The sequence below is a fragment of the Myotis nattereri genome, assembly GCF_964212035.1.
Source record: "Myotis nattereri genome assembly, chromosome: 17".
NCBI classification, from domain to species: Eukaryota; Metazoa; Chordata; class Mammalia; order Chiroptera; family Vespertilionidae; genus Myotis; species Myotis nattereri.
The window spans coordinates 25,659,495-25,676,255 of record NC_138092.1 but is presented as its reverse complement, the minus strand read 5'-3'; the positions used below and the strand labels follow the sequence as shown (position 1 = coordinate 25,676,255).

At 41.3% G+C, this 16,761-nt stretch overlaps 1 protein-coding gene across 3 annotated transcripts in view; it reads right to left on the bottom strand.

Annotated features, from left to right (window-relative positions):
• Nucleotides 1–4,044: 4,044 nt before the first annotated feature.
• The window catches only part of COL14A1 (collagen type XIV alpha 1 chain), a gene marked incomplete at its 3' end in the record, with an annotated part of 161,900 nt that continues 149,183 nt past the window's right edge, over nucleotides 4,045–16,761 (bottom strand). The window contains exons 45-47 of one of the 3 annotated variants that reach the window (XM_081111510.1): nucleotides 8,889–8,966; nucleotides 6,797–6,952; nucleotides 4,045–5,191 (exon numbers count right to left, since the gene is read on the bottom strand). In XM_081111510.1, the coding sequence (XP_080967636.1) occupies nucleotides 5,112–5,191; nucleotides 6,797–6,952; nucleotides 8,889–8,966 (314 nt within the window). Of the gene's footprint in view, nucleotides 5,192–5,433; nucleotides 6,003–6,792; nucleotides 6,953–8,888; nucleotides 8,967–16,761 lie in introns of those variants that run through there. The other 2 variants (XM_081111512.1, XM_081111511.1) reach the window with 2 other exon arrangements.

The window sequence follows — 16,761 nt, the reverse complement described above, 5'->3', positions numbered from 1 at the left end:
TATAAGTGAGATATGTGATATTTGTCTTCCTCTGATTGACTTATTTCACTTAGCATAATAATCTTCAGGCCCCTTCATATTGTCTCAAAAGGTAAGAAATCCTTTTTTATAACTGCATAATATTCCATTGTGTAAATGTACCACAGCTTTTTTATCCACTCATCTACTGATGGTCACTTGGCCTATTTCCAGATCTTAGCTATTATAAATAATGCTGCTATGAACATTAGATTATAAATGAAACTGCTAGGATGAAATGATTCTAAACATTTATTCAGCAGCTGACAAGTGTTAAGCACACTTAGGCAATCTGAAACCTCTTAAAGAATGTACATAAGTAATATGGGAGCACAGAGGTTAAAGAACTAACTAGAAAAGGTGACTGTGGTGTCATGAATATCAAGGTTGTCCAGGTGGTTGTACTGGGGCTCAGGGAAGGCTTCTCACAGGACGAGAAGCCTGGCTGAGTTTCAAAGATTGAGTATGAATATAAGTAGGTCATTTGAACTAGGGTGAGGCAGAAAAGTAGGGCTTTCTGAGCTGCAAAAAGAAAGCATGTCAAAGATAAAGAAACAAGAGAGGGCATGCAACAAGTGTTTTGCAACTAGTTCATTGTGGCTGTGGTTTGGAGAATATTTGGCTGAGAGATACGTTTCAAAATAAAATAGAAAAAAATAGGTTGGAGAATTTGTGCAAACAAAAATGCAAGGATAGTAGAATACAGGATACTCTTCAGGTGACTTCATTCATTCCTGTGGCCTAAATACTACGTACATGTGCATGACCATTAAACCTCTATATCCAGTACCTCTTCTAAGCTCCAACTCTCCTTTTTTTAAAAATATAGTTTATTGATTTTTTACAGAGAGGAAGGGAGAGGGATAGAGAGTTAGAAACATCGATGAGAGAGAAACATCGATCAGCTGCCTCCCGCACATCTCCCACTGGGGATGTGCCCACAACCCAGGTACATGCCCTTGACCGGAATCGAACCCGGGACTCTTCAGTCCGCAGGCTGACGCTCCATCCACCGAGCCAAACTGCTTTCGGCTCCAGCTCTCCTTTTAACACCTCTCACTCAGTTATTTCATAAACAGAACTCTTTAACCTCTCCACCCAACTCTAATTTCCAGAGGGACATATGGATCTACATCTACCTAGTTGTTAGTCTCCATTTCTAGTTAATTCACAAGTCCTGTCAATACCACAAGCTGTTAGTCCTCCACCATCTTTCATCAGACCATGGCAACGTTTTCTCATCCACTATGATCCCCTCCAATCCATTCTCCACTGTGCAACCAGAATAATCTGAATAATAAGCTGACTAGTCTATTGGTCACCTGAGGTGCTTGGTTAAAAAAAGCAAAGTTCCTAACCCAGACGACTGAAACAGAATCTTTGGGGATTCCTCTGAGTCCAGAAGTCTGTGCTTTAATGAGCCTCATCTCCACCCCTTTTTGCAATTAACATTACCAATATGTGGGGCAGAGTAGCCTAGAGGTTAAGAGTCATCTACTTGATTTCTGGTCACCGCACATGCTCAATTCCCAATGGTGGGCATGCAGGAGGCAGCTGATCAATGATTCTCTCTCATCACTGATGCTTTTCTCTCCCTCTCCCTTCCTCTCTGAAATCAATAAGAAAATATTTTTTTTAAAAAAAGAGAAGATAACTTGAGTCAAAATGCCTAGTTCTAAAGCCTAGCTCTGTGTCCTAGGGCAAGTAACTTACCTTTTCTGTTCTTTGGTCTCCTCATTTGGGCAATAGTGAACCAGCTCTTGGGTTGCTATGACAATGAAGTTAGTTAAAACACAGTGGTAGTTTTTATTGCTTCTCACCAATATTTCTGGTTCTCTTCTGCTTCCAAGTACATGAGGAGATTGTACTTCTCCACCTCTATGAAGCTAAATGTGCTCATGCAATTTACGTAGAACAATGAAAGGTGAGTGGAAGTAATGTGTGCCACTTCTGAGGGAAGCTGGAGATGTTTCTCCATGCTCTCTCGTCTCTCCTTGGCAGTCATGAAAGTACGTGCTCATATGGAAGTGTCCAAGAGAGCAGCCATGTGGAACAGTGAACCAAGACATGGAGGACAGCTGTCCTGCTTTCTTGTGTGAGCAAGTAATAGAGTTGTGCTAAGCTCCTGAAATGTTAGGGCTTTTATTACCACAGCATAGCATAGTCCAATCTAACAGGTACAATGTTAAAACCCTTGGAGTAGGCCTGGCTGATAGTAACAGCCCAATGACAGCTTCAAAATGAACTTGAGCAACATGGCTCACTGGAAGATCAATTTTCCCTTCACTAACTTAAAACATACACCCGATCATGTCACTCCTCTGTTGAAAATCTATCAATTGCTTCTCATGGGACTTAAAATCTAAATCACTAACTTGGTGCACACAGCCCTGCTGGCTTTGGTCTCCAGCCTTACCTATTTACTCTTCCATTCACTCTCCTGCCACATGGACCTTCTTTGTTTCTTGAACATGACAAGCACTTTCCTGATAAAGGGCCTTTGTCCTTGACAAGATCTGAGCTTGAATTTCCTTTCCATACTTTTTCTCATCATCATGTGTCAACTAAAATGTCATGCCCTCAGAGAAGCCCTCCCTGTCTACCCAGTGGAAACAGATGATCCTTTGTACCTCTTCATCATAGTCCTATCTCAGCACTTTTCCTGCATCTTTCATACCATTCGTCACAATTTGAAATTAATTCTGCTTATTTGTTCACTCGTTTCCTATCTTTCTTTAGCTAGAGAGGAAGCTCCATAAGGTCAAACCACAGCTCTCTTGTCCATGGTTTTATCTTCTGAACTCGAACAGTTCCTGGTACACAGAAAAATTAGTTATGGAAGGTTGGAGTTGGGCAGGGGAGGTGGAAAAGAAACAGGGAGGAAGAGTTGCCCTGGAATTAAATGGAAGCCCATTTGAATACAAACGATTACCTTAAAATGATTATTCCCCAAAGAAATTGAGTTTCTAATAAAAGTGGTGAAAGTTCTGAAGATTGTATTTTTTATGAAATGATGGGCTCTGAAACTATATCAACTATAAATTAAGATATAAGTATATTTCTGTCAAAATAGGCAAGCCAATAAAAAATGCAATCCAAAATCAGATTTTATTTCAAGGCAATGTGCTATAAACACAAAAGTCCTAGATCTGAGTTACACCTTTTATTCTGAACATTTCACTCAATAAAAATCTAATATATTGGGTCCAAGTGATGACACATTCCAAATTAATGAAACTTTCCTGTAGCTTAAATAAACAAATTCAGATCACCAAGTAAAATCAAAGCCAAGTATATTTGCACAACTCAAGAGTGATATGAACGAATTAAAACCTCTAATGGTTTATACTTCACCATTTATAACAAACTTTGAGAGTCTTTTGAGTGATACCTTATTAGACTGAATTTCCAGGACCAAATATTAAAACATATAGAATATCCTCCCTCTACTCACTTGTCAAAAGACTAAGAAATCTGAGATACAAAGGTCTGAGGTGACTCATAACATACCCCAGTCATATAAAGGAGGAGTTCTGTTAAATGATTCTGGGTCAGACCATCATGATGAACCTTGGGCAAGCTTTCCTCTTTACCATTCCTGTTCTCTACACATGGAGTCATATTGTGTAACTAAAAGGAGACAGCTGTTGGTTATCTGCCCACTGTCTTCTCGCATTCCTGCAAACGTGTCAAAAACTCTTTGCTGGATCCCCAAAGGCAAACAAGTAGACCCTCGAAGAATCCAGCTTCTGGTGAAAACTGACCCCATCTCTACCATATAAAAGTAGCTGTTACTAGACAGACGCTACAGGGAAAAAGAGCATACAATAAGGTTATGGTTCTCTACCACTTCTATTTTCAACAGTAAATAACAGGACCCAAATCTTTCTCAAATATCTAGATTTTTTTCCTTTGTGAACAAAAGATAAATTATAGTTATAAGTAGGTCATTAGGGGTTAGAGTTTATTAGATTCAACCTCATTTCTTCTCTGCTTTTCAGTTTTCCAGGCTTTTTTTTTTTTTTTGGTTGTTAATACCAGAAGATTTATGGGCTCTTCAGCCAACCATTCATCAACATTTATTTAGCATCAGTCTTGCATTTTCACTGTCATTGCTGTTTGATAGGTTATAAATGAATGATAAAATTCAAGTCAACTTCTTCTGTTAAGCTTTATACTACACTTAGAATGAACGAATGAATGTTTGAATGTATGTTTGAATGCCTGTCTGAAGGAAGCCGATTCTTATTTTTCTGTTTAAAACTCAGCTACGTTGAAGGTGACTTTTAGAAATGAAGTAAAAAGAGTCCACACACACTGTTTTAAATTTTTATTTGCTTACAAAAGAGAACGGAAACAGGTTTGCAAAAACTTATCTGCATGTACAACGTAAGCCATGTAGATAAGGAGGGCAAGCCTTGGAACACCACTGGATAAACTGTTCATCAAAACTAGATCTGTTTGCATCGGAACCAGTGGAAAGTCATTATTGTACATGGCAAAAACCACTGCAAAACGAAATCTATTTTTCATAGCACCAGATTAAGAAAGGTTCTATTGTAACATGTCCTTGGACAGCACTGAAAGCAGCTATCAAGTGATCTCAGAGTTGGATACATCAATTGACAAAGAGGTAGTTTCTCCCTTTTTTCTTTTCAGCAAGGTTACAGGGGACAGGAATCAATGACATCATCTTTGAATCTCTTTAAATTCCTGTTCTGCTAGGACCCCCTGTCCCTCGAATACCATCACATCTGTTTTGTTGCATTTTAGGACTCGAGATCATCTAACACAGAAAAGTTTCCGTAGTTCAACTTTTTGGCCAAATTTTCTCCGAGAACTCCTCTCTGGAAAAACCAGTGATCTGGCATGTCATTAAAGCAACCAAGAAAAATCAATCCTATGGCATCATAGATGGAGGGTTTTTTAAAAAATGTAATTCTTTTTGTCAATAATAACAATATCCAAGGAAGAGATTTAGGCTGATGAAACAAGCCCCTAGAAGGTAGTATACAAACCACATTATGACATTCTTCTTGAACAAGTGCCCGTAAGAGTTCTTGCAGTTGGTCTTCCAATTTCTCGTGAGGCGATCAGATCCCAGAGCCCCACAATTCCATCGCTTCCAGCTCGTCTTGGACAGGAGTGAATTCCGGCTGATCAGGATGGGGAGCTAGAGAGGAAGAGCGGGGTGGGGACTTGATAGGACCCAGAAACCAAAAATTGATCATCTCCCCTCACAGAGATGTAGATTTGATCATTAAACTAGAGAGATAGCCTGCTTGGGTAGAAAGCAGTAGCTCCCTTCACCCACTATACCTCTGGTTCCTTCCCCAGGAGGTTTCAGATGATTAGTTAATGAAGGAAGGGACAGATACATGACAGACGTTGTTAGAAAACTAGAATCACAGCCATCTGATTAAATATTATGTGTTTTATTTACAAAAGGAACCTTGAAAACTCAGCAGAATTATGAAAAATAAATTTTAAAAATCGATCTCATGTTAGAAGTCCATCACCAGGGGGCAGTAGGAAGGGGAGGTGATCAGAAGAAGAATGGAGAGCAGGGTGATCAGAAAGAAAGATGCCCATCAATCTTGTGTGGGTACAGGATAGAGGAGAAGGCTCATGTAAGTAACTTTATTACTGAGCATTCATTCAGGGGAGTTTGGCATAACTTCTTGGTACACAACCATATTCCTCTATCCAAGCTCATATGGAGCAATCTGTTTGTAATACAATTGACCCATGTGATTTGCTTAAATTCCAGTAGTATTGACATTGTGTGGTGGGAGCAGAGATGTGATAGTGGGCCAATAGGGAAGCAGGTAAGGCAGGGAAGCAGAGTGCCCATTGTTAGGGGCAAGGGCTGGGTGGTGGTGGTCAACAAGACAGTTCTGTATCCAGAGCCAATTTCCCAGGCCAATGTCCTCAGAGTGGAGGAGTTCCACTTCAGTGCTGGTAATCATTGTAAGGGATCAGATCTTAGTAAAGGACAGAGAGATTTGAGGAAATAGGGAGGGAAGAGATGGACAGAGAAAAACACATCAGCAAAACTCTGACCAGTTCCTCTGGCAAATAAGGTTAAATTTCTCCTAAAGCAGAAAATTTAAATTTATTGACTAATAAGCTCATTGCCTCAAAGCAGTCTCTGAATCTTCCTCTTGATGCTTCCAAGAATGACTATGTCAGAAAATGTCTCATTGCACAATTCACCAGCACGCAGACTGCAGATGTTTATAGGGAGCATAATCTTTTCAGATTCGCAATCCAGTAGTTAGTAATGAGGCAAGGACAGCATGGCCACTTATGGTTCTTCTGAAAATTATCTTTGGTCATCCATGCATGGGGTGGGCAGGATGTCACCCCAAAGAATCTCGGAGATCCCAGTTATGGGGAAGTTCTAAGTTTGAAGTTTCCCGCAAATAAGAGTAAATTTTACAGGACACCATGGCCATACCATAGCAATAACATAGCATGAGGGGCCCAAAAGAATGTTCAAACATGTCCCCCAATGACCAAATATGAGCTCAGAGGCCAACTCTGTGTGAACTGCCATTTGGAAGCAAGGAAGACTTAGCTGTGCTGTTGTTTTGAACTTCCGGTATTTTAAAGAGTTAACCTCTAGAGAGTCATATGCACGTTATAGAAGATGCCTCTGGAAGTTCAAGCTCTGCTTCCCTCCCATATTTGGTCTATTTTTCATAGCACCCCTTCACCGCTATGGCACAAATTATAGTAAAACATTGGTTAAAGCCCACAAGAGGCTGGCACTTACCTCCCACCCCATAGGCTGAACATGAAGAGGGGTCGCAGTATCCAGGCTGGCCGGAAGGACCTTGTGGTCCGGGCACCCCCAGGTGACCTGGTGGACCCCTTGGTCCAGGAGAGCCAGGGGGCCCTGGGCTTCCTGACCGACTCTCCCCTGCAGGTCCTAAAAAGCACCCACAATGAAAACAGTTGGTCTTTTATGACAATAGGGTGAGTTTTAAGACCACCAAGAAGTAAACTACTCTTACGAGAAGCAACCTTACACGTCTCGACAATTAGAGCAACCTGACTCTCTCTACTCATTGAGTGCTTCTCCCTAAACTGGATTCCCTAGACAGAAGAACATACTGGAATCACACATTATCCTGGAGGACAACCCTTTTAATCAGCCAGAAAACTAGAAAACAAAATCTATTCTTTTCTAGCACCTCTTGGATATTAAAGGAGAAGGAACATAGCACTCTCAACCTTGTTTTCTCTGTGGAGCTTCTGTTTCCCAATATGAATCCAATGTATGGGTGTGCATGCATGTGTGCATGCACACACACACACACACACACACAAACACATGAACACTCTCAAGCTCAACCTCATCATCTGTACTGGTTTATGGCCCCAGATAATTGAAGTAAATTAGTCTGAGTCTGAAAGAAATTATTCTACATGAGAAAAAGATAAAGTCTACAACTGGACCCAACATACTAATCCAAAACGTCTTTAGGCTAGCTTATATTAATTGAGAACTTAGATTGTGTGAAAATGGGGATTAAAATTTTTGTGAAATTAAAAAGATTGTTAGGTTAGGTTGGGTTTTTTCGTTTTTGGTTTTCATTTGTTTTTATGTTTGCTGGTGTGTGGTTTTTTAAAAATACATATATATATATATATATATATATATATATATATATATTTCAGAGAAGAAGGAAAAGGGAGAGAGATAGAAACATCCATGATGAGAGAGAATCATGGGTCGGCTGCCTCCTGCAAGTCCCCCACTGGGGATCAAGCTCACAACCTGGGCATGTGGCCTTAACCGGAATTGAACCTGGGACCTTTCAGTTTGCAGGCCAACGCTCTAGCCACTGAGCCAAACCAGGCAGGGCTCTTTGTTGGTTTTTATAGCTGGATTCAAAAAGTAGTTAAGAACCATTCTCCAACTAGAAATGAAATTCTTTAACTTAAAACCAAAATGTAAATGAGAAATGTATTTGAAAAGTGTTGTGGCTCTCAGATACATCCAGTCTCATTTCATCAACATCCACCCAGCGTCCATTCTGGGCATCTCATGTGATGCTGAGTCAGTTATATGTTCTCAAATTACAGGAATTTTTACATTTGAAATGAATCTATTGCATTAGGCATTTCTCCTAGAAAAAGTCTTTTCCAAAATAATTATTAGGTTGGAAAGAAAAGTCTATAAAGCATTTGATTCCATGTGGCTAAGACTGATATTGCAAATATCCAATAGAATTGCAAACTTAGAATTCTAATAATGACTCTGATCGTCTGAAGACCATTATGAAAGCTCCTAGTAATGTACACAAACGTCAAAACTTCACCCAAAATTCACTCAGTGAGATGAGCATGGTGGCAGGAACTACCAGTGCCCATCAAACATCCACGTGTTCCTCTAGATCTCGAGTCTCCCCTGCAGGGCAGTTGGAGCTGAGCAACTAGTTCCAGCCAGTGAAATGTGACAAGTGACTTATGTCCTTCTGCATTTAGAACTGTGAGACCTGAGATGCTTCCTTTATCTTTCTCCTGGGGCCTTTTGTTCCAAATTGGGGGCGGGGGGAACCACCATACATCAAGCTTTGTGTCACGAGTATGATATAAACCTCTGTAGTGTCAATCTACTAAGCATTTGTTACTACAGCATAGCCTAGCCTATCCTAACCAATAAGATTCCAGAATATGCTGTAACTTTGAGAGCTTGTATTAGGAGACAAATTGGCCTCCTAACAAAATGAACACGACATACAGCCATTGCAGTTAGGTACAAGGATGTAATATGACCATGTTCCTCACCTGTGATATCCAGGGAATAGAAAGATTTAGGATTTTCAATTTTAATTTTTCTGTTAGGTAGGAATATTTACCTGCTGGCCCAGGGGGTCCTCTGGGACCTTGGCTTCCAACACCTGGATTTCCTTTTTCTCCTTTGATACCAGTTAGACCTGGAGAGAGAGAGAGAGAGAGAGAGAGAGAGAGAGAGAGAGAGAGAGAGAGAGATTGAGATTCTTTTTAAAAATAAAATCAAAATGAAATCTGTGTAGTTCATTTTTCTGGGTTTCAAAAGGGCCTCTCTAATGAAGACAATGATTGATATGGGATAATTTGGGCTATGGTTACTATTGGACTTTTATATTAAAGTCTGACACTGGTGACTTTTGTACAACCACATATAGAGGCTGGTTCTGTTTCTGAGCCTGCAGTCTGTATCTGCAAAACTGCAAGGTTATCTTCCCCCTTCATGCTGACGTGGTCCGGCCTGCCAGGAGCTGGCCTCTGTCTGCACGCACCAGGCCCGCCGATGTGTGGCACTCCACAAATAACACAATAGAAGTCACAAGTGCACATGTCTAACATTTTCCTTTTGGTCCACCCTGTAAAGGATCTGCAAAAGGCATGAATTATAATTAGGCAGCAAAGTTCTGAAGAGCGTGAGTTTCCATTAAAAACTTGGAAGCTTCGGGAAAGCCTGTGTTTGATTTGGCTGATTCAGCCCCATAAAATCCTAAACCTATTCATGTGTCTTTTCCACAGAACAGACTTCTTATTCCAAATAATTTATGGTGCTACTAATAAACTATACATTTTCTCAGGCAAAAACACACACACACAAACACACACACACACACAAAACCCCATAAAGAAACACATACACCTCATTGCCTAAGTAGGTTCTATCACCAGACTGGTGGGCAGGTGAGAGCTTGCTGTATTCAGCCCCAACCAGTTGCATCAGACGGGGGTCTGGGTTACCCTGACTCATGTTGCAGATGATCTCTGGTGTCTGTTTTTCAGGTGCAACAATGCTTTGAAATAGCAAACTGCGAAACCACATCTCTATGTAATTACACTTAACAGAGAAACTGGGTGATTCGTCAAAGCTCAGAAGGGAACATAAGTCAATGAAAATAACCAATCTGATAGGTGGCAGGCATGCAAGTAATTTAAAGTGTTTAAGACTAATAATAAAAGAGGACACTTATTTAAAAAAATAAAAAAAAATAATAAAATAATAATAAAATAAAATGCTTAAGACTACAACCTTTTTATTCTTACTAAATGCAGCAGGTATTCACTGTAGACAAACTAGAAAACAAAACAAGAAAGAACCCTAGCCCTTGAAAACAATCACTTTTAACATCTTAGCTTATAACTTCCAGAAAGAAGCCTGTTCATATAGTATTCACTCTGGAAATAGTTGACAACAACAACAAAAAGCCACTAACACTTCTTTCTACACGGTATGCACAAGAATAACAACTGCACACGATTGTCCCTTGATTGGAAGCTTTGGTGACTGCTGTGTTCCTTGTGACCACCTCTTGGGGTCAAGGTATCCTGTCATATTTTTAAAAGTCCTTCTTCCTTGTTAGTGGTCCTCAGGGGTACTCCACCATGACTGGGCTTCCCCAACACCCAGGCCTATTGCATGTGGCCTTAGTGGTGTTATCTGAGCTCAGAAAAGACCAGCCCAGCAGAAAGAGGGCAGGGCGCTGACTGGTGAGCCTATGTTCTTCTGTTTCTGGGCTGATTCTTCCCTTAGGAGCTAATAGGAAGAGAGTGATTTCTCAAAAGACAAATGCCATCCAATCTGTGTTATACAATGCACACGACTTACTCGGACTAGTCAACATTTAATGCTCGATTGCCAATCAAGTTGTTCAGTCAGAAAACTACTCTGAGTATGTCTAGTGGGTATTACCCAATTAACTAAACTAGTAGCTAATCGGTTAATAATTGCAGTGAGTCCTTTTTAGCTGGTGGGTGCTCCCTCACTTGTGAATGCGTGTGCCCTGATGTGCATCTGAGAATAGAGCAGAAACTGCCTTGTCTGTTAGAATCGGAGCCACTTTCCCCAGAGGGAGCCACACATTTTTGAAGAATTAGAACACAATCAAACACACCAATGACTAATGCAGGCTGCTCATGATTAACTGCGGGTGACTCAGGGGCCTGCCGTGACCTATGGTTCTCAGGGATCAACGTTAACAGCAGGGCTTCTCGGTGATTATTCTCCACAAGCAGAAGACACAATGATTGGGCTGAATAGGACATCCAGGAAAGTACTCTCAGGAACACCCCCCTGATAAGAGCTTCCTGACTTAGCCTTTGTTCACTCATAAGGAAAGCAAGAGTTGGGGAAGACTGGGGAGTAGGAAGTCCAGTTGTTTTAATTTTCTATGTTATGTAGATAAAAACCAAGTGGAATTTGATAGTATCTGTAATACAAATCAAGAAAGGAAGAGCCTCACAAAAACATTCCAGCCCCTGAAAAGGCTCTAAAAGTAAATTCTAAGAATACAATTTGGTATCATCAGAGAATTTTATATGTTGTTAGCCTTCAAGTTATGATCCAACTAGATGTAGGCTAATATATAAATATCTGTCCCTGTGTCCACTGATGGATTATCCATATCCATGATAACTGGACTTGGTTATAAATCTTTTTTTAAGGAAAAAAAGGTTAAAAATCAATATTTAAGTACCTAAGATGAGGATTGAAGTTAAAAGCTAAGTTTACAGATTGAAGATCTCTAAAAACAGATCTGGATATATTTTAATAAGCCTTGTAGGCCTTGATTAAAAGGAGGGAAATGGAATGTCCTAGAATGTCAGCCAGTGATTGTCCATGAGGTGACAGAGGGCAGTGGAGTGAGGGCATAGTCATTCTTTACAGACAAAATGTAGTCATCACCCATAAGGACTTCCCTAAAGTATCTCCTTGTGAGGACCCAAGGTGGGGCCACTTGGTGCTGAGAGGGGCTCACCAGAGCTAAGGGCCAGCGTTCTTTCCACAAGGCAATGGAACCCCCAAGTGCACAGGATATTTCCTCCTTTTGACACTGCCTTCTCACCTTGGTTGTCTCCATAAATACTCCTCATTCTTCAAGACCCAACTCAAAGCTTCTCCACAATCCTAACAGGCAGAATCATAAAGGAGTCAAGGGGGCAAGAATTGCCCGGCCAGCGTGGCTCAGTGGTTGAGCGTCGACCTATGAACCTAGAGGTCACGGTTCGATTCCTGGTCAGGGCACAGGCCCAGGTTGTGGGCTTGATCCCCAGTGTGGGGCATGCAGTAGACAGCTGATCAACGATTCTCTCTCATCATTGATGTTCCTATCTCTCTCTCCCTCTCCCTTCCTCTCTGAAATCAATTATATATATATATATATATATATATACATATATATATTTGAGCAAGGATTATCTATCTAGCTTTTCACTTCTATGGAGCCTTCCACATAGTGTGTCACTAACATACAGGGTGTCCTGAAAAAGGTACACATACACACACACACACACACACAACTTTTTAACAGCTGATAGTTCAATTTTGAAAATGAAATGTATTTTAATAACACTGTCTTTGTAATTATTCAAAGTATGTGCATACATTTCTGGAGCACCCTACATAGTGAGTGAACAAATGAACAAATGAACAAATGAATGAATGAATGAGTGAATGAATGAATGGAGTTCTTTGCTTCCATATTATCACTGCCTCCAATTATCCCATTGCATTGCTTGTTCTTGTGTTCTAGTCTGAAACTATGAGACTGTTGACTGCAAGAATCATCCCCTATTTATTGTGGTAGTGTCAGATCCCAAGCCAAGTCTCACACATAGTAAGAAAATGCCTATAAAACACCGGAAGGCTAATTGAATGACCGAATGAAGCTGACTTAAATGCAAGCATGACCCTGAAGGATCAACAAACAAAATTCCTTCAGCTGGAGCTTCACTTTTATTTTCCTATGCCTGGCTTATGTGAACACTGCTTTTTCTAACAAGTTCCTTGCGTGGCAATATGAACTACTAGTGTCTCTTAGAGATGAGTATGATGGACTCCATTAGCTTTCACTATCTGCCATTTTAAAAAAAATGAACAGAGCTGATATAAAAGATCTAATTTATCAAAATGTGATTTAGCTAATATCCTTAGTTTTCTGTGAAGTTACCAAAAATATTTAGGATAATTAGAGAAGTCTTTTCTATTATGCATCCATCCTTTTATTTATTTATTTTTAATGACAACTTTTAAGAGCTATTCTTTTAGATCTTACTCTCTTATTAAAATCTTAATATCTTATTCTTATTTCATTTTTAAAATTTTTAAAAAATATATTTTTACTTTTTTAGAACAGTTTTAGGTTCACATAAATATTAAGTGGAAAGTCTAGAGCGTTCCCATAGGCCCCCCGTCGCTACACTTGCATAGCCTCCCCCATTATTAACATGCCTCGCCAGAGTGGTAAGTTTGACATATTTCTTCCTCCTTTAGAGTCACATTAGAAATGATTTCAGGGCTACCTGGTTCTCCCTTACCCCTAACCTAACACTGACCCTCTAATGTTTTCTTTCACTGGTTCACTAAGTCGGAGACCTGTTTGTTTCAGTTCTTCATTGTATTCCCAGTTTCAGGCACACATCAGGCACTCAAAGATATGTCAAACAAATGGATGGATGAATGAAATTCAAAGTCTGATTGCAGACCTTGACAAACCAAAGATGTGGCTGGTTGGTGTACCAGCTATGCTTCTAAATGACCTTTTTAAGTTTTGAATGCTAGATGTTTTATGTATGAACTCATTTAGTCTTAGCAGAAAACAAGAGGGCAGGCTCAAATTAACCCAAAAAGAGGGCTGGCATACAGAGGTTAAGTCACTCGTCTTTAGTTAGTAACACAGCCAAGATTTCCACCCAGGTAGGTGCTGAAGCCTGTGCACACAACCCAACCACTGTGCCTCCCTCTCTCCACGCCACGCTGGCTCTCTAGGCTGTGCTTTCAGTCTTGTTTGCTATCGCTGCGGCTTTCTGAACTGCATGCGGATACAGTCTGCACGTTTTCTCTGGCCCGACATCAGCCTTGTGGTTATCAAGTTTCCGCAGCTTACTTCCTTGGGTGTATACATTTGACCTCAGCTCTGAGCGAGCCTTGAGGTTGATTTGAGGAGGATTTATCCTGCTCGCACTGACTACATGTCCAGGGTCTAGCCCTTGGTTGTTGGTCCCCCCCCCCCCCGCTTTTTTTTTTTTAACTCCGTGTAGGAAGATTTTACCAATTTGCCCCTTGACCACACCAAGCACTCCAGGCTGGAGTCTCATGCTCCTCCATGGAGCCCGGTCACTCCCACATAATCAGACATTCTGAGCAACTCCCAGGATTTGTGCTCAGGCAGCTATGCAAGGCCTGGTTAATGCTTTCATTGTCATTCTACCAAAAAGTCACAGAAACTGTGAGACAAGGCATTAGCTGTGTTATTATATAGTCTGTTGCCTGGGAAATGCTGGTGATGAATTACAAGTAGACTGCTTTTTATTCAACGTAGGTTGGAATGCCTACTAGGTGCAAGGTACTGGACAGGGTCCCTCGCTACAATGGCAGATTCACTGGACTCTATTCAACCAGTACTTTTTGTACTTATCCAGGCTCTGCCATCTATCCCTCTTTGGCTGCGGATCAGTGCCAGCATGAACAGGCTCCATGTTTTGGGCTAAGGTGGCCAAGGCTGGAAAATACATGGTTGCTGTAAAAGTGAGCAAACTTTGCAAACTGTTGCTAAGGGTCCCACCTCCTATTGCCTTTTTCATAAAACAAGTGACCATCTAGTATGCCTCTAAACTCTAGGGCTCAGCCAGGGAAACATCAACCATTCTAGATCTTTCAAGCAAAGGGAATTTAACATAGGGACTTGGTCACATTAGCAATAGAAGAATCGAGCAATCAAATAAGGATGATGAGACAACCCAGACATTAGCAACAGCAGGAAGGCGCTATCAGCAGTAGGAGTGCATGGGCGATAGGAAGAAGGGTGTGACTAGAGCCCAATGCCTAGGGCCTTCTGGTAGGATCAAGAATGACAGTGAGACATTGTCCAGTGGAAGCAGGAGCCACACAGGGGCTGTAGCCACCAATGAAGTCACAAAGGAAGTCGGGGTGAGGTTGATGGGAGAAATATCCTGACTTTCCCCTTTTCCAGTGCCTCCCATTGGCTGAGGTGGTCCTGGAACAGCAGGCTAGGAAGTTTGAAAACAATGATGCACAGAAAAAAGGAGAGAGAAGGGCAAACTGCCCAGTCCAGTCCCGATATCAGGCACTGAGAATTGAGGGTCAAATGCACCCTCCGTGTCTGTGGCAGGTCACTATGTCACAGGGGAAACAGACAAATGAGTAGCTGTAATGCAGTGTGAGGGTAGCTGCAAAATATAAGAGCACAGAACTGAGGCATCGGTAGGGAATTGTAGATGGCTTTCCAGTATAGCTGACCCATGATATGAAATTCTTGAAGAACAGGGATTAGCCACGTAAAAAGGGGGCAAATAGAAGCACATGTGCAAAGGTTTGCCTGGGGAACCAGTTGGGTATGGCTTTGGCAGCTGCAAGGTGGGTAGTGGTAGAGTAAGAGGCCAGGTTAGGCCTCCTTATGACAAGCTATGTGCATCACACCAACGAGTTTGGATATGGCCCCTCTTCTAATACCTGCTACCTAATTTTTTTTTGGTTTGTTTCTGACTTTATATAGTTTTCCTTAAAGAAGATCTCCGAACTCGTTAAGCTTCAGGCCCCACTAAGCTGGGGTGCAACCAAGCAGTACAATTCGTTATTGTGAAGGTTAACACCACCAATAAACATGGAAAAGCCAGAGGAAATGTGCTGAATCATATTTCTACCTAGTGGGCTATCCAGTGGTCAAAGGAACCTACTAACCAGATCAAGATCAAGACAACAGAATAGTTTACACTTTAGGTTTTTGCACCATAGTAATGTAGGTAGGAGGTCCTTTGGTCTTTTGACCACAGACATCTAAATTGGACACACTGACATTTGGGCAGTGAGGGGAGGAAGTGCAGCAGGAAGGAGGGAAACGAAGGCGGGAGAATAGAAGCTTTAAAGGGAGAAGGAGAGAGGAAAGGAGACGATGAGTGCAGGGCTCATCCATGCACACCAAACCTGTGCATCTGTTTGCAGTGTGACTGCTCGTAATTACTGGTACATCAACAATTGCAGTGTAATGGGAAAATGCGGTGATTGGAGCCATGTGCCTGGGGACAGAGAAGCCCAGATGAGGAAGATCTTACTCAGTCTAATTCAGCTGGAAGAAAGCAGAGTAGCAACAACAAATACACTGGCCAAACAAATAAAACATTGCGAGGAAGCAGTGGTCTGGCAGAGGTGACTCTTGAAATGAATTTTGAAGCTTGAGTACGAATGAGTCAGAGGAAGAAAGTGGGTTCTGGGGATTGGGAAGAGCATGGGACAATCCAAGAAGAGATATAAAAACAGGACACAATGGGGTTAGCATTGAGTGTGGTAGGAAAGGAAAAGGCATGTGTAAAGAACGTTGGTAAACTGAATTAATGGTCTAAATTCTTTACTATTTTGCAATAGAATTATACACCCATTCCCATTCTATGGACTCATGCATTTCCCTACTCATAGATTTAGGGTTGGCCAAGTGATTTGCTTTCACTAGTGAGGTATTAGTGGCAAAGACAAGAACAGAGGTGTGAAAGGTGATTGAGAAGTTGGGTTGTTCTGTTTTGTTTTAGCCATTGTCACAAGGAGAATGGGGAGTGATCCCCTACTCCAGCCAGGGCCCCAGTAGAGCAGAGCTGTCCCACCTCCCACAGACAAGTGATGAAAACTAATATTTATTGTTGTATGTTACTGAGATGCTTGCGGTTTGTTGTTATGCAGCAAAAGCTGAGCACTGTGCCATTCAGTTTGGCTAGAGCAAA